Source organism: Saccopteryx leptura, chromosome X, assembly GCF_036850995.1.
Source record: "Saccopteryx leptura isolate mSacLep1 chromosome X, mSacLep1_pri_phased_curated, whole genome shotgun sequence".
Lineage (NCBI taxonomy): Eukaryota > Metazoa > Chordata > Mammalia > Chiroptera > Emballonuridae > Saccopteryx > Saccopteryx leptura.
The window spans coordinates 136,331,193-136,354,554 of NC_089516.1; the positions used below are offsets into that span (position 1 = coordinate 136,331,193).

Here is a 23,362-nt window from a genome sequence, read left to right on the forward strand (position 1 = left end):
GGTCAAAAGTTCAGCTTATAGGTTGAACACATATCCAGGTTGTATGTGCTGGGACACCCAGAAACATCATGTGGAAGCATGAAGGTAGGAGATGAGAGACACACGATGAAGATAAGATACAAGGCCTTTAAGGAAGCACCTACATGCGGGCAGTGGAAGTTTATGCAGACTGATCACCACAGTGCTGTGAGAAGACACAGGTGAAGCTGAGAGGAACTAAGCTGGTCCATAGGAGGGGTCTAATATAGTCATTCGTTTTCGATCTTTTCATGTTCTAACTATACTAACAACTGCACATTTCTATTGAAAGTTCTGCTGCTCTTGAGCATGTAGACAAGGCAGAAGGTGTCTGCTCTTTATTGTGTTCCTGTGCTACTCTAGAGACAGAAATAGTCCCAAGGGCAGAGCCTGATTCTCTTAACTCAGCCATTTCAGCTAGCAAGCCCTGAACCACACTACTTCCTATTACTAAATTGGTATAGGAGAAACAAAGCGATAGCACAGTGATTTTAAAAATATGAAATAAGATGGTAGGAATCATCCCGATATATCAGTAATCATAACTAATGTGAAATGATATTAATGACTATTTTCAGTCTGAAGTTAAAAATCAAATGGTATGTTGTTAACAAAAGAGATACCTAAAATAAGATTGCATCAGGAGGCTAAAATAAAAGATATAAAAATAATTTTTAGATAACAAAAAGAAATGGGCAAAACAATCTTAATAGCAGATAAAACAGAAACCAAGACAAAAACACATACAAGAGACAAAGAAAGATATTATATATTAAGAATGGATATTGTACAGGAGAGTAAAGAAAATGTGAACCACTAGAATGCTTATCATTGTCAACACTTAATGTTTTCAGCATCTAGATAACCTTATAGGACCCTATTTCATTTTTTTGTGTTGGTACATACACCTCAACCAGTTCCTTTGATAACTTGCATTATATTAAAACTATAAAATTCTACTCAGCGAAATATACTATGTAGGGCAAAAAGGCCAGTCATAGAGTGGGAGAAGAAATCTGCACCACGTATATCCAATAACTAACTCTCACATACTACTGATGGTAATTTAAACATGTAGAATTATTTTACAACGCTACTTGGCAGCATCTACCAAACCTGAACAAATGATCCAATAACTGCACTCATAAGCATACATCCAGGAAATATGCATGCATATGTTTCCAGAAAATATATACAAGAATGTTCATAAGAACATCATACAAAAGAGCCCAAAACCAGAAAAAACTCAAATATTCATCAACAATAAAATGGATGAATAAAGGTAGTAATATTTATACAATTGAAAACTACATAGCATGTAACTAAAGTACTGCTATACAGAAGAAAGAAAAAAAACAGGGATAAATCTCACTGACAAAATATAAAAAGAAAGACACAGAAGAGGGCAAAGTGTGAGCTTCTATTTACATAAAATTCATGAACAGACAAAATCATTCACTTTTACAACTTGAAATAATGGTAACTTTGGAAAGGAGGAAAAGGACAGTGATAGAAAGGAAGCATTAGGAGAGTTCGAGGGTATTGATAATATTCTGTGTGTTCACCTGTTTAGTGTTTAAACCGATGCATCCACTTTGCGAAAAATTCATACTAAATTTTTGGGTACTTTTCTGAATATGTATTATATTTAATAAACATTTTCATTGTAGTTGATGATTAAGTGAAAGTACAATATCAAACATTCAGTTATTGTTTTTCCTCTTCTTCTTTTCCAAGTGAGAGGAAGGGATACAGAGACAGACTTCTGCATGTGCTCTGACCAGAATCCACCTGGCAACCCCTGTCTGGGGCTTATGCTCTGCCCATCCAGGGCTATTCTTGCAACCAAGCCACTTCTAGTGCCTGAGGCCTAGACTCCACGGAGCCATTCTTAGTGCCTGGGGCCAACACGCTTGAACCACTTGAGCCATGGCTGCAGGAGAAGAAGAGAGAGAAAGAGAGAGAGAGAGAGAGAGAGAGAAGGGAGAGGGGAACGGTAAAGAAGCAGATAGTCACCTCTTGTGTCTGTGATGACCGTAAATTGAACCCAGGACTTCCACACTCTGGGCAAACATTCTACCACTGAGCCAACCGGCCAGGACCCCAAAATTCAGTTTTATGTGAAATCAAATATATTGCTGCCACCATTTTATGCCTTAATATGGATTTTATTTTATCCTTCTACTCTTTGCTCAAGGCTCCCAGGCTTCTCTCCATGCATGCCTCCAGCTTATATTTAACCTATACATGAGTCAATAGTTTCATGTACTTTTTAGAACTGCATGCTAAATGATGCTATTACTGATGATTTTTCTTTCTTTCAGATACAACATGCAGCATTAAGAATGGCAGATGCAAGCAATTTTGTAAAAACACTGATTACAAGGTGCTTTGTTCCTGTACTTCAGGGTACCAACTTGCAGAAGACCAAAAGTCGTGTGAACCAGCAGGTCGAAACACATATTAAATAAGTTTTTGTAAAGCTTGGAAGATATAATCTCCAAATCTATATTTGAATCATTAGCATTTTAATTAGCTTACATAATAAAATTTCCTACTTGTTTCCACTTTCTTTTGAAATCATAGAAAAGAGTAGTTACCTGATTTGGAAAATTAATTTTTCCAATTGCATCATTACTTTAGTTAGATATTTTGTACATATCTTTAGTCTGATTCCTTTTTATGTGTCCACTTTTTTTCTCTGACTTTCATGTCATAAAGCAATCGCTTTGTGTGATTTCTGTGTATTTGTAATTCATCCAGTCAAATTAATGTAGTAATCCTCTGCCCTGAAAGTTACATAAATAATTGACTGATAAGATTTGAGTACAAGGATGGTGAATGTTAAGGAGGATTCTGTGAAATTATGGCTGGTTTCTTCTGAGAAAGTTATTACCTACCCTTGGTTCTCAGGCTGAGTCCACTCCCTTGGCATCAAAATAATTCCAACAAACATCTGTTTTAAATTGTGCCAGGCTGCTCAGCACAGCCATCTATTCAGTAGTGGACAGAGTAATGTTTCCCAGTCATGTCAACCATGCAGCTACAATGACAGCTGACTGGTGTATTGAGAACAACATCACTCCACACTCATATTGCTCTTTTCTGAAAATGAAAGCATTGAAGATTTTGATTTAAAAATAAAGTAGTCCCTGGTCAACTGGCTCAGTGATACAGTGTCGGCCCCATGTGTGGATGTCCTGGGTTCAATTCCAGGTCAGGGCACACAGGAGAAGCAGCCATCTGTGCTCCACCCCTTCCCCTTTTTTCTCGTTCTATATCTCTTCTCCTCCTGCAGCCATGGCTCAATTGGTTCAAGTGCATCAGTCCTGTGTGCTGAGGATGGCTCTGTGGAGCCTCCACCTCAGGTGCTAAAAACGTGGCCCCAAATGGGCAAAGCATACTCCTCAAATGGGGGTTGCCTGGTGGATCCCTGTCGGAGTGCATGTGGGAATCTGTTTCTCTATTTTCTCTCCTCTCACTTGGAAAAAGAATTAAAAAAAAAAACGTAGGCTCTAAAGAATCAATTATATTTGATAAATGAAGAAAAATTTTGAAGCAATATGCAATTTCTTTTGGATTTACAAAGCCTGAGATCTTATTAAATTTGTACATTTTAGGCCCTGGCCGGTTGGCTCAGTGGTAGAGCATTGGCCTGGCGTGCAGGAGTCCCAGGTTCGAATCCCGGCCAGGGCACATAGGAGAAGCACCCATCTGCTTCTCCACCCCTCCCCCTCTCCTTCTTCTCTGTCTCTCTCTTCCCTTCCCACAGCCAAGGCTCCATTGGAGCAAAGTTGGCCCGGGCGCTGAGGGTGGCTCTATGGCCTCTGCCTCAGGTGCTAGAATGGTTCTGGTTGCAACAGAGCAATGCCCCAGATGGGCAGAGCATCGGCCCCTGGTGGGCGTGCCGGGTGGATCCCGGTCGGGCGCATGCGAGAGTCTGTCTGACTGCCTCCGTTTCCAACTTCAGAAAAATACAAAAAAAAAAAAATTGGTACATGCACCATTCCTCTGTAACTGTATTGGATACCTATCTCATCATTGTACTCAGTAGAAGAAATTAAAGAAAGGACCAGAAGCCTAGAGTATTCATGCTGTAACTAAACTAAAGAGTATTTAATTATTCATAGGCCCGCCTCCCTATTGTACCCAGTTCTTCACATACATTGCTTCAAAGCCAGCATACCTTGAAATGAGAATATATATATATATATATATATATATATATGTAATGTTCCAGTGTATACAGATGGCATAGTAGATAAATCCTTATAAACCCTACTACGTTATAAGAAAGAAAATAATTGAGAACCACCTCCAACTATTAAGTGTTATATCTTAATATAACCTTAGCTGTAGCAGAATAAGTAGGCTAAACCTAAAATAAACATTTCTATCTTTCGATAATAATGATCTCCTTTCTCTAATCTTTGATAATTTATGTTTATACGTAAGTATTTTGAACTAATTTTCATTTTCCCAACCACATGTTATCTTCATGATACTTGTCTCAGCTGGTTGCTATAAAAATGTCTGTTATAAGAAATGTGGCTAGTAAGAAAATGAGAATTGAAAATTAAATGTGAGGTGACTTTGCTTGATTAAAACTTTCCATTCTGTGTTACCGCAGTGCATCAGTAAACAATTTCTTCTCTTTAGAAAATAAACCAACCCAAGGTAAGTAGGTAACCAGTTCTCAGGAAGGTATGGCTGTGATAATCATATTAATAATTTATTTGGTTAATACTTGACAGTCAGGTAATTTATTCACAGTGAGCTCCTCCCCCCAACATATATATATATATATATATATATATATATATATATATATATATATATATATATATATATATAAAAGTCCACTGTAGAATCTAGAAGGCATTCTAGTTTCCAAAGGAAATCCTGTTAACAATAAGTAGCAGGAGTCCCATTTACCTAATTCTAAAGTTAAAGGTATATGCCACCATTCAAGGGACAGTACTTGGGAATAAGACTTTTTAGAGAAAAAAACCTAAACAGAAAGTCATTAGACTTTATAAAAGTCTTACAAACTTTGATTCCAGAACTCCTATCCTATTTCTGTAAAGATGATGGATTCCTGAATCAAATGTTCTTTTCATAAAGGGTTTAAAAACTTTCAATGAAAATAATGAAATTAGCCTTTTAGTTCGAGACTATATTCATTGTTCAGATTTAAAAAAAAATATTGATAGGCCTGATTCTCAGAAGTGTCAAGGATAGGCCTCATTTTTAACCTTTGTAATACATATTCTGCTTGCCAAAGAGAAATATTCTATTTTTTCCCATTTTTCTAGTGCCGTTTCCATGTGGGAGAGTTTCTGTCTCACATATTCCTGGGATGTTCACCCGTGCTGAGACTATTTTTTCCAATATGGACTATGAAAATTCTACTGAAGATGAAACTGTTTTGGATAACATCACTCAAAGCACTCAACCATTTAACAACCTCACTCGAATTGTTGGTGGAGAAAGTGCCAAACCAGGTCAATTCCCTTGGCAGGTACTCTATTTTGATTATGTCTCCAAACTGGCATTCAGAATGCAAATGGCAGGCCAGGTGGGAGACAGAGGATAGGATACTATGTGGAACTATTAGGTTGAGGTAAGTGTTTTGGCAAGTCTCAGCAATAAGTAATAAGCCCCTATAGGTGCAGAGCTGGTAAAAGAGAAGTCGAGAGACAGCTGTTATACAAGGTCAAGAAGAGTTTGGCATCAAGGAAATATCATAGCAGGGTTCCAGACAAGTAATAGGGAGGGCTGGAAATGAGGTCATAGGTACTACTAGCTTCAGGCCCTGTGAGAACTGGTGAAAGTCAGAAAATCTCTAGATCCAGAAATACTGTATTATTTTGAATAGATTTTAAAAAGGTCTCAAGTAGGAAGAATTAAGACAAGAAACAGGTTCTTGGAGCCAGTGTATGAGATAAGGAGGGGGGATAGGTCCAAAGCGGTATTTCTCAAAGCGTGGTAGCATCAGATTCACCTGGGGAATTGTTAGGAATGCAAATTCTCATGCTATACCTTAGACTTAGAGTCTAAGGCTTACGCATATCAAATCAGAATCTCTGAGGGTGGGGCCCAGCAATTTTTGTGCTACAAGCCCTTCAGGTAATTCTAATGCACACTACAATTTGAAATCCACTGGTCCAAAGGAAACAATCTTGTTATATTAGCTAACGTACAAAACCTCAAATAGAGAATTCATGATACCTAATCATACTATAGGTGTGATCCTCAGGCATTCAACAAGATAATCACTTGTGCACATTTTTGAGGCAACAACCAAGAGGTATATCTGTAGCAAAACCTGGTTATAACTGGCTATAGCTAAAGCCTAAGTGATTCCTACGGAGATAAGGAGTAGGCCTCAGAGGCAAGGAGTCAGGCTAGTTCTTATATAAAGTTGTGCTGTTCAATAAGGTAACTACAGGCCACATGTGCCTATTTAGATTTAACTACAATTAAATCAAATTTAAAACTCATTTTCTTGGTTACACCTGCCATATTTCAAGTGGACAACAGTCACATGTGGCTAGTGGCTACCCTAATAGAAAGTGACAGAATATTTCCATCATCACAGAAAGGTCTACTGGGGAATGCTTATAATAGTTGAATTTATCATAGAATTCCTTAGTGTCCAAAATTATGTGATTTTGTAGTAATCTCCAGGATGTTTCACTAAACCTCTCTATTGAGGTTTGGATATTTGCCATCAGAGACCAAGAGCTTTAAAGACTTTTCATTCATCAACAAGTAACAATTTAAGCCAAGATCAAGTAAATATCCCCAGGTTTAACACTACTGTAATTTTCTGAAACTGGATACATATCTGTCCAGGATTCTTCAGATTACCTTCCATTTTCCAATACAATAGGGGTAAGATATTGAACCTATCCCTGGAAGGTAAGGATTTGGCACACACATTGTGGAGAGTGGCACTGAAGGATTGTAGACCATCACAACAAAAACTTTATATTTTCCTTCCCATTACCTTTGCTTTTTTGTTGTTCTTGATGTTTTAGATACAGAAAGGAACAGAGGAAGGAAAGAAGGGAGAAAAGGAGAGAAGGATAAAGAAAGAGAGGGAGAGAGAAAGAGAGGAAGGAAGAGAGAGAAAAACCAATTTGTTGTTCCACCCATCTATGCATTCATTGGTTGATTCTTTTTTTTTCTTGTGATAGAGACAAAAAGAGAGACAGAGAGAAGGACAGATAGGGACAGACAGGCAGGAAGGGAGAGAGATGAAAAGCATCAATTCTTTGTTGTGGTACCTAAGTTGTTCATTGATTACTTTCTCATATGTGCTTTGACTGGGGGTTACAGCAGAGCGAGTGACCATTTGCTCTAGCCAGCAAACTTGGGCTTCAAGCCAGCAACCTTTGGGTAGAAGTCAACAACCATATCATATGGCCATGTCTATGATCCCATGCTCAAGCCAGCAACCCTGTGCTCAAGCTGGTGAGCCTGCGCTCAAGCCAAAAGAGCCATCACTCAAGCCAGCGACCTCAGGGTTTCAAACCTGGATCCTCTGAGTCTCAATCTGATGCTCTATCCACTGCACCACTACCTGGTCAGGCTTACTGATTGATTTTTGTATGTGCCCTTACCTTGGCATACTGGATTACTGCTCTAACCAAATGAACTACCCAGCCAAGGCCTTACCTTTACTTCTAAAAATATTTTGGACTTGATCTTATAGACAATAAAATACACTGTATGTCCTTTATGCCTACTCTGTCCCCTACTTAAGCATCCTATCAATGCTGCTTCCTATACCCATTATGACCCTTCCCTTCATTTACACACATCACTACTTTCATTCATGACTCCATATAAGACTGACCTTTGTCCTCTCCATCAACCTCTCCTTAAACAACCCCTCTTGTGTCAGCCACTTTAATTATGCTTTATTCTATTTAACATATATGTATCTAATTCTAATTTTACTATTTGTGTTATTGTATAGTTTCATTCATTCCATATCCAACTTCTATCAGTAGTACGCTTAAAATAAAAAATCCTACTTTGTAATTATTATCTTCCTTGGACTTGTGAGACATAAAGCAGTGCTTAAAGTGGAGGATCCAGTCACCCAGGGTGTTTCATTAACTAAGATGACTTCCGTTAAAAAAAAAAATTTAATCCCAGAATTAATGCATTGTGGGCTTAGCATTATTCCCTTGTCATCTAGAAATGAAATGGCAAATATATTTAAATGAAAGCTAAAAAATGAGGCTTTATAAAGTCTCAACTGAGTCACAGAATCTCTGTTCCCTATACATCCCCTTTAAGTCACGTGTCTGCCAATATTTTAACAATGCAAGTCTTTCCTAATAGAAATTTACTCTAGTAAGCTATTTTTTTTCTAAGTAGAAGAAACTATTAGATGATGGTTATAGTTTTACTGTAAGAAAATATAAATGATAGATATCATTTCAAATCTGTCATGTTCTCCTCACTGCACACTTATAGTTAGTGTACCTGTTGACTCTTTCCTATCCAGCCAAACTAAGGTCATTTGGAATGTTCAAGATCACTCATCCACATGTGTGAGCACATGTGCACACACATGTTCACTCCCTATTTCACCCATATAAAGATAACTGACTGGAATACTAGATATTAGGTTTTAGTTTTTTGTTTTTTCCCAAAGGTGAGGAGATGAGTTACTTTCTAGGATTTGAGAAAGACCCAGTCATGCATACGTCTGCACTGTTTCCACCCTCATCAAAGAACTGTCCACACCTACCTCCACCCAGTTTTTTATGAAAGGTTACTTGTTTTCAAAAATATGAGATAAGTATACAAAAGTCACCTTTAGACAAAAAATGAAACAGAAATAAAACAAACCAGAATGTCTCATTTGGTGAAGGGCCAGATCCCCCCATTCATGGTTAATCTGCAGAGTAGAAATACTTGATTTGATTGCAGACAACACTGCAACACACCTGCTGCAGCCAAGACAACAAAAGAAAGCAAGCAACAGCAGGGGTTTCAAAGGCCAACACAGTCTATGACAATGAAACAGAAAATACTATTTAGCAATGTCTTCAAGAAAAGAGTGATTTAAAATGCCAATGCTTCAGAAAAGGGGGTATAAAGTGACCATTTAGATAAAAAAATCCCACAAAAAACTTGGGGAGTTGACTTTCATTTGCAGTAATAAACAGTTTGTTAAAGAAAAGGTTTAAGTGAGTTGTTTGCAAGAGCTAAAGTGTCATGAGGGGACGGAAAGAAAACATTATTTTGTGGATTTACATGTGAAAGTTACAGGCTGGTAGGCAGCTTCTGGCTGCAGTTATGAAAGCCCTTTACAACCACAGGGTCTATTATGTGGGGTAGGCAGCTTTGGAAGAAAACACTGCTTGAAAAAATGTTTGTTTAATTGTTGACTTGAAGAGCTATTCTGTCACTGGGAACAGCAGCAGCTGGATAACGCCATAGGGAGAATGTTGGGGCATTGACTCACTTGGAGGGAGATTAGAATAGGCTAGGGGACAGCTTTGAGACCCTAAGGACATATGTGCACCTTCCATGTGGTCTGTCCACCATTGCATTCATTCTTACCTTATTCTAGGCCTTTCATCTTCAGGGTTGGAAGTGATCCCTCCACAGCTGGGATCACCAAAGGCGCTTTCCAGAACCCTCACTGGTTCCTGCCAGCAAGGCCCCAACCCTACTCCAGCCTCAAAGGTGCTGGCCTGCTTGCTTGACCTTGAACCCACATTACCATGACAGAAGGCTTGAGAGAGAAGCGGAGGGAGGTACAGGCCAGTTTTCTTCATTTTCCCACCAGGTGCCCTGCAGTGGGCTCAGTGCCACTTGAGAACTTGGGGAAAGGAAGCAAGGACTCTTCAGAGACACCTTAGGAGGGAAAAGAGGAAGCCAAATGTTTAAGTGCACTATATAGGAACAGAAAAGCTATTTCCTCATGTCAGTATATCCTTAGACTCCATAGCAGAGTGGGAACTAAAATGACTCAAATTACATATAGCTACATAGGGAAGAAATAGAGGTAGATTAAGGTCGGTTGAGGCCCTGGACGCAGAAAAAAATATTGGCCACTTAAAAAAAAGAAAGAGTGAAAATCAAAATACATGTTAATGATATGTTTAAATAAATAAAAATATTATGTACTATTAATGTTAAAATTTCACATATAAAACCAAACTTGGTGTCATTAGGAAAAAGTGTAAAGTTGGAGTTTTGCGGGGCCCTTCAGATGTAGAGACCCAGGGTGCACACCCATGTGCCCACCGTTAAATCCACCTCTAGGAAGGAATGAAAAGTTTTGAACATTAGTGAAGAAAGGGAAATAGAGCCCTGCTCAGTTGTTGGTTTGATCCCCAGTACAGGAACATACAGGAACAGATCCATGTTTCTGTTGCTGTCTCTCTCTCTAAAATCAATAAATATTTTTAAAAAAGGAAATTGCAATACCTCTACTACAAGATACCTTCATCAACAACTTAAAGGGGAGAGATTTCAGGAAGCCAGGAGGTGTTGAGGCTTTCCAAAGTTTTAGCCTGGTTTTGGTTTGAGCCTACCAGCTGATAATTCCGAACATGTGCAAATTTACACCAAGCGTTCCTCCTACTTCTTCTGCTTTGGTTTAGGCCCTCCATGGGAAGTACTTTTTTTTTTCTGTTTTATCATGGGAGGAATACAGTGGAAGACAGGTCTATAACCTTTCCTTATCCTTTATATTAGATTATATCATATGCACTTGCCAATATTTAAACATTTTTTTTAATTCATTTTAGAGAGGAGAGGGAGAGACAGACAGAGAGAAGGGGGAGGAGCAGTAAGCATCAACTCCATATGTGCCTTGACCAGGCAAGCCCAGGGTTTCGAACCGGCGACCTCAGCATTTCCAGGTCGATGCTTTATCCACTGCATCACCCCAGGTCAGGCCAATATTTAAACATTGTAACAGACAAACTATGTCTGTCTATTCTTCATTCCATTATTGGCCTAAACAATCTTAAAATATTTTAACATTTTCCCCAATCTGGGCTTTCCTCATCTCTGGCCTGAACCTATCCTTAAAAGTACCTAAGCTCTTGACCTGTACAGCAAACTACACAGACCCAATTCCTTCCGTTCTATTAGGACACACACCCATTACAAACAACACATCAAGTTACCATATGTATAAACCAGAATTTTTTCATTTTGTGGTTGTCGGGTATTGGAAGGAAAATGTTATATGAAGATCCTAAGACTATATTGCCCTGGCTAGATAACTTGATTGTTTGGTCCTGAAGCACAGAGGTTTGCCAATTCAATACCCAGTCAAGGCACATACAAGAACAAACCAATGTTCCTGTCTCTCTCTTGCTCTCTCCCTTCCTCCCTCTAAATTCAATAAAATAAAAATAAATAAATAAATAAATAAACAAACCATACAAATGTCTTCACTGGGAAAAGGCAACCCTCTATTTTTCCTAGCTTAGATGATAAAGTTCCAGTTAAGAGAAATAAAAAGATAAAAAATGTAATTTCACCTGTCCCAGAAAACTATTTTGGACAGAACATTAGACTATTATTCTCTAAGATGGTTTGATAAAATCTATTTCAATGACTAGTCTAGTTAACCAGTCATTAAAAACCAAAAGTGAACATTGTCTCTGTGCCCAGAAAAAGTAGAGCCTAGGACTGGGTGAATCACATCTGTGGACATAACATCATGCAGAAATGGTTTTGCATTTTATATAAAAGAGATTGAATTTGCAAACAGATAATATTATTGTAAAATTGGAATTTGCTAGGTAGGAAGAACAGAGGTTTACTGGAATCACAGGGAATGGCCAGATTCAAGTTAAAAGTTTAGGAAGTGAATAACAAGACAACAGTTATTACTCTGCGTTGGCATCATCAATGAAGAGTATTAGAACAGATATGTAAATGTGTATTTTTGTAGATGCATATGGGTGTATTTCATGCATATCTGTTTGTGCCTGAAAGGGAATAAACAGATTCCTATTAGGACATGAGAAACATGAAAATGATTGATAGGTCAGAACTCAGATGCCTGGCTCAGATCATATGTCTTCTTCACATTTTCCCATCATTCTCTGAAGAGACATCTTACAATAACTTGTCCTTGGCCAAACAGATAGCTCATTACCAAATAGCTAATATTTAGATAACTATTATCCTGACATATTCAAGCAAACATTCCAAAACCAAGTCATTATAGTACCTTTAAGCACAAACATATTTTAGAGTTTTTCTTGGCAAAGATATTTGCTAAAATTTCTAATACTAATCAGGGATTGGTAAAAAAAATTCCCTTTCAGGCTTAACACATTTTTGACCGCTCATAAGTTAACTTGTGTTTTCATGCCCAAACGTTGTTGACCACTCAGGAGTTAAGTCATGTTTACACTTACATTAGCTATTTCAATTTTTGAAAGTCAAAGTAATATAGGATTATTGTATTTTTGACTCTTCGTCCTTGAAGTAGCTAGGGGATAGATATCTGCTGATTCAAATGAGTGCAGCTCAGAACCTAACACTTCTTCTGGCACTTCCAAAAGAGCTCCTTACATTGATTCACCTTTTATGCTTTCATGGCAACTAGAAGACCACATTTTAGAAAAAATAATCACTGGTATAAAAAATCCAACTACAATGTGTAAAGTGTGTGTTTAAAAAGGAAAGTGCAGTGAAATCAGATATTTTTGCAAAACATGTTGCATACCATTACATTTAGGTGATTGTTATACAGTATACCACACCAAAAATTACTAAAATATATAATATGTATAAAATATAATATGTAGCAGATATGTACAAAGTTTCATTTAAATTCATTATATATAAATAAAGTATACTAAAATTTAGATTGTTTCACTTTCATACTCAATTACAAAAAAATAGCCAGTGACATGAGATAAATTCTGCATAAAATTGCCAGTCAACAATGTGTTAAAAGAATACAACCATATTTTCCGGCCAACCACCAGAAAGCAGTAGCTTTATGCAACAAGTCTTTGGCAGGAGTCAGAATTGCTACAGCATATTCTCTGTGCCCATGGGTTGTGGATATCCTTTACTGTACCCTAACTAGCCACTTAAACTGAAAGATAACTAATTCAAATCTAATACAGAGGAGAAACACTATTTTATCATTTCTTCTGAATTCTTAACTCCAGGTACTTGAATACAAATATTCAGTTGTAACCATTAAGACCAATATAGAACAGTGTAGCACAAATTTGCTTGGTGGTGAATATAACTTGGGTCAGGGCCAGCTGCATGAGCTTGTGACCAGTGCACCTACACAGGACCCTGCATTTATAAGGGTTCTACATTTGAAGTTCAATGCTTTGTATTTGTGTTTTATAACTCAAGTTTAATGAGACAGTAGGATATAATGGGTTAGGAGCCTCAAATCACTGCACTCTCACTTCTCAGTACTCCAAGGGGATGGATTCTTGACCTCCTTTCTTATGTTCTCTTGTGCCTTCGCCAGCTCTACTCTCTCTCCTCATACTTGCCCAGCCCCCAATTGATGGAACATTGGCATACTCCCCCTCCCCATCTCCAATAGCTAACACTGTCATCCTCTTCCTGCAGTCATAGGGAACATCGAGGTTGGGTGCACCTACCCTATGCCATCTTGGGATGGACATGGTCATATGGCATCTTGAGAACAAATGTGTCAAAGAACATGGAAAGGTGAATGGTGGGGGCAGGCCTCTTGCCCACCTTCATTCCAGGTACAGAGCATATCCTGCCATGGAAGTGGCAATCCATTAGGAATCTCCTTTTTGCAGTAGTTTCCTGCAGTGGTCCAGTGGGAAGGGAATACTGACTCACTCATCACTGATGGGACACAGGACATCAGTTTCATGGAAGGAGAGTACATGTGTTTACATGCTAAATTGCAGAGTGTAACCCCAGGACACCTGCAATTATCTGCCTTCCCAGCAAATATCCCCCATTTCTAAGGGGGTATAACATTAAATAGTAAATTTAAAACACCCTAATAGGTTGCCAGAGATCAGAGAATAAAAGGAATTTCTTTTTTGTATTTTAGTGTCTTCAATTCCATTTTTCACTGGCTTTTAAACAGGGGGTCTTGAATTTTCATTATGCACTGATCCTCACATAATATATAGACAGATCTGCCAGAGTAAGCACTTTTAAAACATAAAGGTCACCAATCCTTGGGAATTGTGAAACAGAATTTTTCAAACCTAATTATGCATAAGAATATTCCAGAGATCCTTATTTTCTCTCATCCCCTCCCCAAAAGATTCTGATTAACTCTGGGTGGGCCTCAAAATCTGCATTTAACAAGCATCCCAGATGATTCTTTTGCAATTGGAGAAATACTGGGTGCTTAGAAGCATAGATTCTGAAACCAGGGAGCTAGCTAGGGTTTGCATCTTAGCTTTGCCACTAAACTTAGCAGAATTAACATGCATATCTAAACCTCAGTTAGCTCATTATCAATGGAAATATTAATATCATTCCCATATGTCTTGAATAGTAAATGTACATAAAACACTTAGCACAATGATTATTCCATAGTAAGCAATCAATTATGTTCCCCCCAAAATTAAGAATATTGTTAAGTCCCGTTAGTGAGCACCCTGGGGTTTATTATATAGTATGGGTTTTCCTATATTTTTACAACGTCTCAAAATAAAAAGCGACAGCTAGAATGAGAAGGGAAGCTTGAGCTAGGAAAAGAGGGTCAGAAGCTTGCAATGAGTCAGCCCCATGGGTCTCCAGGCAAGAGGCTTGCTTGTGCTTCAGTGTCTAGGACTTAGTAGATTTTGAGTAAACTAAATTCAGGAGAAAAAGAATCTTGACTAGAACGTATCTCTAAGATTTTCACACACTCACACTGGGAAGTTGCTGCGGACTAGCGCAGCTCCAAATAACGGTGTGGAATTAAGGAAACACACTTTGTCAAAACAAAAACAATGGGACCGGGAGGACTCCTCAAACTGCCTAGCAGTATCTGAGTGCTTCATAGCCCCAGTTCCCTTTATTATATAGACATATGCAAATCAAGGACCCTGATACAAAGTTGCACATCAAAGGCTAAGACAGGAACTCTCCCAAGGCAAAAACAGGATACATTAGTGAAATTTACAAACATCTGAAACAAACAAAGAGTCAGAGGAAGGGCATGTATATTGCTTCCAGCAACCCAAGGAAGCAAGTGGAGTGGGTGCAAATACTCAGCATCAAAGCCAAATATGGAGATGGAGGGGGAAAAACTTAGCCTTTTGCTAAGCCTCGAAACTATAATGGTTTTTTGCCATTAACGGTCCACAACAGGAAGTGACCATTCCCTTCCCCTAGTTTAAGAAAGGGCTTATTCCTGGGGCTATGTGGCATCTACTTATTCAGAAATAATCAGTGCCCACAAAAGGATTACCAAATGTTGAGTGTGCCCTCTAGTGTTCACCTGCTCAGCTTTCTTCCTGAAGAGTTGTATCAAGGCCCTCGCTTACTTTGGAAGTGAAAGTCTTCAAGTTAATCTACTCATTGAGGTGGTGAAAATATTTACTGTCAACAATGATTATGCAATGAATTTGTAGATGAAAGACCAGAGTGGCCTCTTATCTAATAATTTCCAGGCTCAAAGCAGCACTGACACACCATTGTCCACTATGCCCTAAAACAACGTACAGCTACATAGACCTTATAGAACAAATGCATACATATTGTTGTTCTTCATTGCCTGGATGGCTATAAAAATAGCCCTTATAGAGGTCTTAGGTCTCACTTCATAATATACCAGTATAGAAAGGGACAAGAGCTTCAGTAATTACTTACTCCAGAAGTCAACTCAGTGCATTGCTGAATGTAAAATTTGTGCCATCAGGGAATCCGACTCACCTGGAAATGGAATCTGAGGGCCCCAGATCTCCAAAAGAACCAGTTCCCTCATATTTGCCTCATCCATAGATCCCCCTGGCTCTCACCACACATTCTCTTCAAGACAGTTACAAAAATGGCTTTTTTGATTGTGCTCTAGAAACACTAATTAATCTGCAATGTGGACATTTTCCAGAAACACTTCAGTCCTGCCAGCACCTAGAAGCCATTTTTTTGCCCACTCTTATAAATAACACACATATTTATTTTGTTCTGAATCAAATATATTATAGGGGGCTGGATTAAAGAAGGTAACAGGTTTAAGCAAAAATCTTATATACATAACCCATATATACAACAACAGAGTAGCAATACCTGAAGGAAAGGGAGAGTGTAGGTGCGGAGCACACTTTCAAAATGTGTGTCTCTATGGGAAACAGGGCGGGGGGAAATGGAGACAGAAAGAGACTTTCTTTAGGGTGGAGGATGCAGTGTGTAGATGGTGTTATATTTTGTGTTGACCAAACTTGTATAGTTTGGTGAACCATGCCATTCCACTAAATTTAAAAAGAAATAAAATAATTAAAAACATATATTATGTAATAATATTCACAATTTTGTTTCCCCAGGTCCTTCTGACTGATAAAATTGATGCATTCTGTGGAGGTTCCATCATTAATGAAAAATGGGTCATAACTGCAGCCCACTGTATCAAACCTGGTGTTAAAATTACTGTTGTTGCAGGTAAATAAACAAAAAAAGATAGTAGTCAGCAGCATCATTAGATCTTCTGTAAGACTAGCATATCATGTTTTACCAAGGTCTAATAAGATCATTGTTAAATAAGTTGGGTTAGTGGTAGAGGGGGCCTTATTTTCATAACCCAAATGTTTATCCTCCAAGCTCCCCAAGATTCTTTCTGTGTACATTTGTTAGCATGCACTTCAATGGGGAACACTTTTTTATTGATGTCTTCATTTTCCTGCTAGACTAAGCCTTCCCAAATGCTGTTTATTATCACTGATCTTTATAACTCTGGTGCCTGGCAAAAGCTGTAGCCAGCCCTCAGCTAACATTTGAGTGAATGATTAAATGAAGGTATTATCTTCACTCAAAAAACAGGTCAAAATATTTGAAATTGGGAGAGTCTAGAATAATTTATGACAAGTAGATTCATTATCACCTGTGAATGATGTTAAGACTTGTAACAGCAAATGTGAACAGAACCATCTTTATAATGCGTTCTGTATTGCTTCTTGGTCTGAAGAGTATGCACTGACCCTTATTACATTTTACCCAAATCATACCAATGAAAGATTGAAATCTTTGTACACTTGGCTGTCATTTAATTCAGTAATGTTGAGTGGACGCTTTGAAAATCTGTTTCTGTATGTGAAAGACTATTTGTGACGCAAGAAAAATTTATTTCCAGTAGGTGAAATGCTAGTTAAGTACATGATGCTAGGTGGACACTTGGAAAATGTGTATCTCTATGGGAAAGATATGACTAAAAAAATAACTGTTTCCAATAGGTGAACATAACACTGAGAAGGAAGAACATACAGAGCAAAAGCGGAATGTGGTTCGTGCTATTCCTCACCACAGCTACAATGCAACTATTAACAAGTATAGACATGATATTGCCCTTTTGGAATTGGATAAACCCTTAATCCTAAACAGCTATGTTACACCTATTTGCATTGCTGACAAGGAATACACAGACATCTTCCTCAAATTTGGGTCTGGCTATGTGAGTGGCTGGGGAAGAGTCTTCAACAGAGGGAGATCAGCTTTAACTCTTCAGTACCTTAAAGTTCCACTTGTTGACCGAGCTACATGCCTTCGTTCCACAAAGTTCACCATCCATAATAACATGTTTTGTGCTGGCTTCCATGAGGGAGGTAGAGATTCATGCCAAGGAGATAGTGGGGGACCCCATGTTACTGAAGTGGAAGGCATTAGTTTCTTAACTGGAATTATTAGCTGGGGTGAAGAATGTGCAATGAAAGGAAAATATGGAGTATATACCAAGGTATCCCAATACGTCAACTGGATTAAGAAAAAAACAAATCTCACTTAAAGAAAAACATATTTTCAAGGCTAAAACAAAGCTCATTTAAAGAAAAATGTATTTCCAAGGTTGACATATTTGGGATTGAAAATGAACAAGATCTTTTACTAACTAATCACTTTCTCATCTCATCAGATTTGAATATATACAAAAATACTGCTTTTTTTCTTTATGAAAAAAAGTCTATCTAGAATTGATATTTTACTAGCATTAGTAAATTAAAAAGTATAATCACTTGAGAAATATATTGTGGTAAGAATTTATGGCCATGACAAAATTGTGAACTTAACTTCATCCTGCCCATCAGGCATTATATTTCTCAACTGAGGCAACTCTCTGATTCTCCCTCTCTAGAATCCTTCCTTATTTCATATCTTTCCAAACTCTCCCACAAAAACATCAGCATGCGTTAGACAGGCATTCAGGATATTTGGTCTAGTTCATCACAAGTGCAGCACCACATTCATAAAGGAAGAACACGAGTAGTTGACAAGTTAAAACTCATCAGAAACGCCACTTCTTTTTATGTACCCTTAATTCTGTATCCTTTATGTTTTCCAACATCTAACCTCTAGATCAGCTTTTTTCCTCTTTCACCTTTTCCATACACATAGAGGAGGGAAGGGGAGCATCAGACTGTTTTACTGGTATAGACAATTATATATGTCTATCATACCCAGACTTGCCTTCAGTTTAGACTTGGACTTGCTTATTTGAGTACAGGGATGAAGTAAGGTCTAAATAACTTCAGGGAAAAGGTCCTTTCAGAGAGTCACATTATTAAAATATATACATAATGGAAGGAATGAGTTATCAGAATAGTTCCATAAGACTTGTAATTGTGTTATGACACACTGACTAGAAATGGTTCTATGAAGGCAACTGATATAGCATTGTAAGTAAGAAAGCTGAAGAAAATGTTAACAGAAAGAGAAAAGTTTGCAATCTAAAACTAGTATAGTCTGCAAGAATTTATCAGTGTGTGTCCACTACTCACCAAGCCTAAGTAAGCAGTTGCCCAGATGAGAGAACATGAACATCATGTCTCCCTAACTAGTGTATCTCCACAGTGGTGAAGAGTGCACCAGGCTCACAGGCATGAGTCATTCCAATGAGTCAACCAACTCCTCCTTCTCTGCTTTCATGCCCACCAGGCAACTCTTTTATTTAATTAGGCCTTTTATATTAAACTTTCTAGAGGATTGCTGACCAACTAACACATGTAATTTAGTTGGTTAGACAAAACAATTTCTTTTATGAATTAATAAACTAGTACTCTGGCTCATACCTTGGCTCTTTGAATTCAGTTGATGTGAATTGGTCATCCCAACCAGGCCTTGTTATTGCTGATTTCTATCAACTTATTTCAGTTAACAGTTTAGTCTTTCAAACATAACTATCAATAAATATAGTTTTCATTTCCTCAGAAAGTGTTTCTTGTTGAATCATTCCAAGAAAGGGTTCCGAACACTATATTCGGGAAAACAACTAGAGGAATGTGTCCAAGAGCAATACAACACATCAGAGAGTTATACTTTTATCACTCAGTTTTTCATATGAGGCAGTGTAGATCCACCTGGGACAGATCTGCATTTAAATAGCTGCAAATATGTTCTTGCATAAGTCACTCCACATTTTGGGGCTTCAATTTTTACATGCGTAAAATGAGGGAGTTTGACAGAATACTCTCCAAAAACCCTTGTTGAATTTGATAGTTTTTTTATTATATTTCATTATCTAAAAAAAATTCATGGAGTCTGACCAGATGGTAGCACAGTGGATAGATCATCAGACTGGGTCTAGCTTGAGCATGGGCTCCACAGCTTGAGCAAAGGGTCACTGGCTTAAGCCTGGGATCATAGACATGACTCCATGGTTGCTGACCTGAGTCCAAAGGTCACTGGATTGAATCCCAAGGTCACTTCCTTGAGCCTAAGGTCACTGGCTTGAGCAAGGGGTCACTTGCTCTTCTATAGCCCCAGAGGTCAAGGCACATATAAGAAAGCAAGACTTGAGGTCAGAGTAATGGCGGGGTAGGAAGCGATACCAATAAATCTCCCCCAAAAGTCAACAAGATCTTCAACCAGAAACAGAAAAACCTATACTTGGAGCCTCCAGATGCTTCGCAATACACCCAAAGGTATGATCGATTGGAAAATTGGCTAAATATATAACCAAACCCTGAAGGAAATAGGGAGTAAGAAATGCTCCACCTTCCTCACTAAACTAAACAGGGCGGCTTTCTCTGGTAACTGTGAATATAGAAACTGAGGCAGGCAAAGGGGGTGAATAGATCCAGGCCACGGCACAAAAAGCTGAACCAGGCTGTGGCACGGAGATCCAAGCCGAGGAAAACTGATCCTGTGGCAACCCGGGCAATACAAGCTAACACTCGTGCCAAACCCAAAGAAAGAAAGACAAGCGGGGCGTCCATTTTACCCAGTCTCCTGGTCGGCGTGCGCGCAGTTAGTGGGCGAGAGATTTCTTCCTAGGCCCCGAGAGTGGGTGCCAGTGTTGCCCCACGGAGAGGCAGGGTCAGAGGCCTTTCTGTGGGCCGAGGGCAGAGCCTCTGGGCAGCCCCAGCGCCCTGGGAAAGCCACGCACGGGAGGGAGTGAGAACTAATTCCAACGGTGGAGATTTTCCGTGCTGCAGGGGGTATCACTCAGAGGGAAATGCGGCCAGCCTCATATCCTGGTCTGCGCGCACAGATAGTGAATGAGAGATTCCTCCGAGTGCCTCGGCAGTGCGCGCCCGTGTTATCGCACAGAGGGGCAGAGTCAGGGGCCTTTGTGTGGGCCAAAGCGGAATCTCGGGTGGCCCCAGCGCCTTGCAAAAGCCGCGCACGGGGACGGAGCGAGACTCAATTCCCTGTGGTTGGGGGTTTCACTCAGAGCGTGAGACTGCTGGCCAGATATCCTGGTCTGTGCGCACAGACAGTGAGTGAGAGTTTCCTCCAAGCGCCCCGAATGTGGGCGCCCGCCTGTGTTACCAGACAGAGTGGCAGAGCCAGAGGTCTTTGAGTGGGCAGAAAGCCCGCCTGATTATGCTAGCAGCTCTGACTGACTGAGCCTTACCCAGAGCCCTGTGCTGAGTGGAAATAGAGTGGGGAGTTGCCAGCTCTTTGAGCCTCTTACTATCCAGGCAGAGGCAGCAGCAACCCCATAGCTGGATTATCAGGCTACTAATTGAGGAAGGAAAGAGTAGGAGAAAGGCTCCAGGAACACAGACTCTATCACTGTCGGAGCCTATAAATGCTAATGAGCCTTGACTGCCGACGAGACTAAAGCACAATACATGACATTGCCATAGAGACTTATCAACTGCAAACCTCTACCTGAGCGTGCCAAAGGGGCAGAACCCGGGGTACAGAGTCACCGACCAGGAAGAGGGAGAGAAAAGAAAAAGCAAGAAGATAACCTCTCTAAATCAAGAATAATCTGCAGACTTTATAACCTATCCCATTTTATTATATTTGTTCCTTTGTTTCTCTTATCTTCATTCTTGATACTTTTTTCCTCCTCCAATTTGGCCCATTAACTCTCTGCTGGTCTTACTCTCTCCTCTCCTTGAACTACACTACCCATAAGTGTTACATATCTCATTATCTTTTCTCTTCTCTTCCTTTCTCTCCAAGAGGGTTGCACTCCAAAACCCTTAACTCTCTCTCTCTCTCTCTCTCCTTTCCTTTTTCTTCTTTTAGTGGCTCTCTCTTTTTTTCTCTCTCTCTCTTTATTTTCTCCCTCTATATTAGTTTCTTCCTTTCTCCTTTACATCTCCTCTCATTCAAACCTCAATAACAAACAAATTATCTTATCTGGGACTCAAACTTATGTTTGTGGCATTTTGGGGGGTTTTTACTTCACCTTTTTAACTCACTAGCAGTGCGCCAATCCCTGGCTTTCCATTTTATCTAGTTATTGTTCCACTAAATACAAGAGTAATTTTTTAATTTGTCCTCCCATTTTTCCATTTTCCTCTTATTCCTCTCATCATAACTCTTAGACAACCAACACCTAAAAGCAAATCATTTTACTCTTGACCCAAATTTTTTCCTTATTTGCTTTTTGTGGGTCCATACGCTCTTTTTTTTCTTTTTTCTTTTTTTTTCTATTTTTTTCCCCTTTATTACTTTTCCTCAATTCAGGCCCTCCATCACAGGCATGGTTTGTTATAATTCACAGTTCACCACAAGATTTTCTCAAGAAAGAGGGGAGAGGAGAGGAGAGGAAAAAAGGAGGGGAAGAATAATTTCCTTTTTTTAAAATTTTTATTTTATTTTATTTTTCTTTATTTCATTATTAATTTTTTTTAAAAAAAACTCTTCAATTTTTTATTTTTTTATTATTTTTTTATTTTTTTAACTTTTTATTCTTTATTAAATCTCATTAATACTATCAACAAAAACCACCCTCATATGCCATTAAGGAAGAGAAAATCAAATATCATGGATACAAAAGAAAGAGAGATAACACAGCTAGATGAGGAAAAATCTATGGAGAAAAAATTTAATATATTGGAAACCTTGGAGCTAAATGACAGAGAATTCAAGATAGAAATCCTAAAAATCCTCTGAGATATACAAGAAAACACAGAAAGGCAATTTAGGGAGCTCAGAAAACAACTCAATGAACACAAAGAATATATGTCCAAGGAAATTGAAACTATAAAAACAAATCAAGCAGAGATGAGAAACTCAATTCACGAGCTGAAAAACGAAGTAACAAGCTTAGCTAATAGAACAGGTCAGATAGAAGAGAGGATTAGTGAAATAGAAGACAAGCAACTTGAGACACAACAGAGAAAAGAAGAAAGAGACTCAAAAATTTAAAAAAAAATGAGATAGCCCTACAAGAATTATCTGACTCCATCAAAAAAAGTAACATAAGAATAATAGGTATATCAGAGGGAGAAGAGAGAGAAAATGAAATGGAGAACATACTAAAACAAATAATAGATGAGAACTTCCCAAGCCTGAGGAAAGAACTAAAGGCTCAAGTTCAAGAAGCAAACAGGACACCGAGTTTTCTTAACCCCTACAAACCTACTCCAAGGCATATCATAATGAAATTGACACAAACCAACAGCAAAGAAAAAATTCTCAAGGCAGCCAGGGAAAAGAAGAATACAACATATAAAGGAAGGCCCATTAGATTATCATCAGATCTCTCAGCAGAAACTCTACAAGATGGAAGAGAGTGGACCCCAATATTTAAAGTCCTGAAAGAGAGGAACTTTCAGCCACGAATACTATACCCATCAAAGCTATCCTTCAAATATGAAGGAGAAATAAAAACATTCACAGATACAGAAAAGATGAGGGAATTTATCATCAGAAAACCCCCACTCCAGGAATTACTAAAGGGGGTTCTCCAATCAGATACAAAGAACAAAAAAAAAACAGAGCC

The 23,362-nt window shown here is 38.6% G+C and overlaps 1 protein-coding gene across 2 annotated transcripts in view; it reads left to right on the forward strand.

The window, feature by feature from the left end:
* The window catches only part of F9 (coagulation factor IX), a 46,480-nt gene extending 27,239 nt beyond the window's left edge, over positions 1–19,241 (forward strand). The window contains exons 5-8 of one of the 2 annotated variants that reach the window (XM_066357079.1): positions 2,343–2,468; positions 5,334–5,539; positions 16,515–16,629; positions 17,418–19,241. In XM_066357079.1, coding sequence (XP_066213176.1) covers positions 2,343–2,468; positions 5,334–5,539; positions 16,515–16,629; positions 17,418–17,965 — 995 coding nt within the window. In that variant the 3' untranslated portion in view covers positions 17,966–19,241. The remainder of the gene's footprint in view (positions 1–2,342; positions 2,469–5,333; positions 5,540–16,514; positions 16,630–17,417) is intronic. The other variant, XM_066357080.1, reaches the window with a different exon arrangement.
* Positions 19,242–23,362: the final 4,121 nt, after the last annotated feature.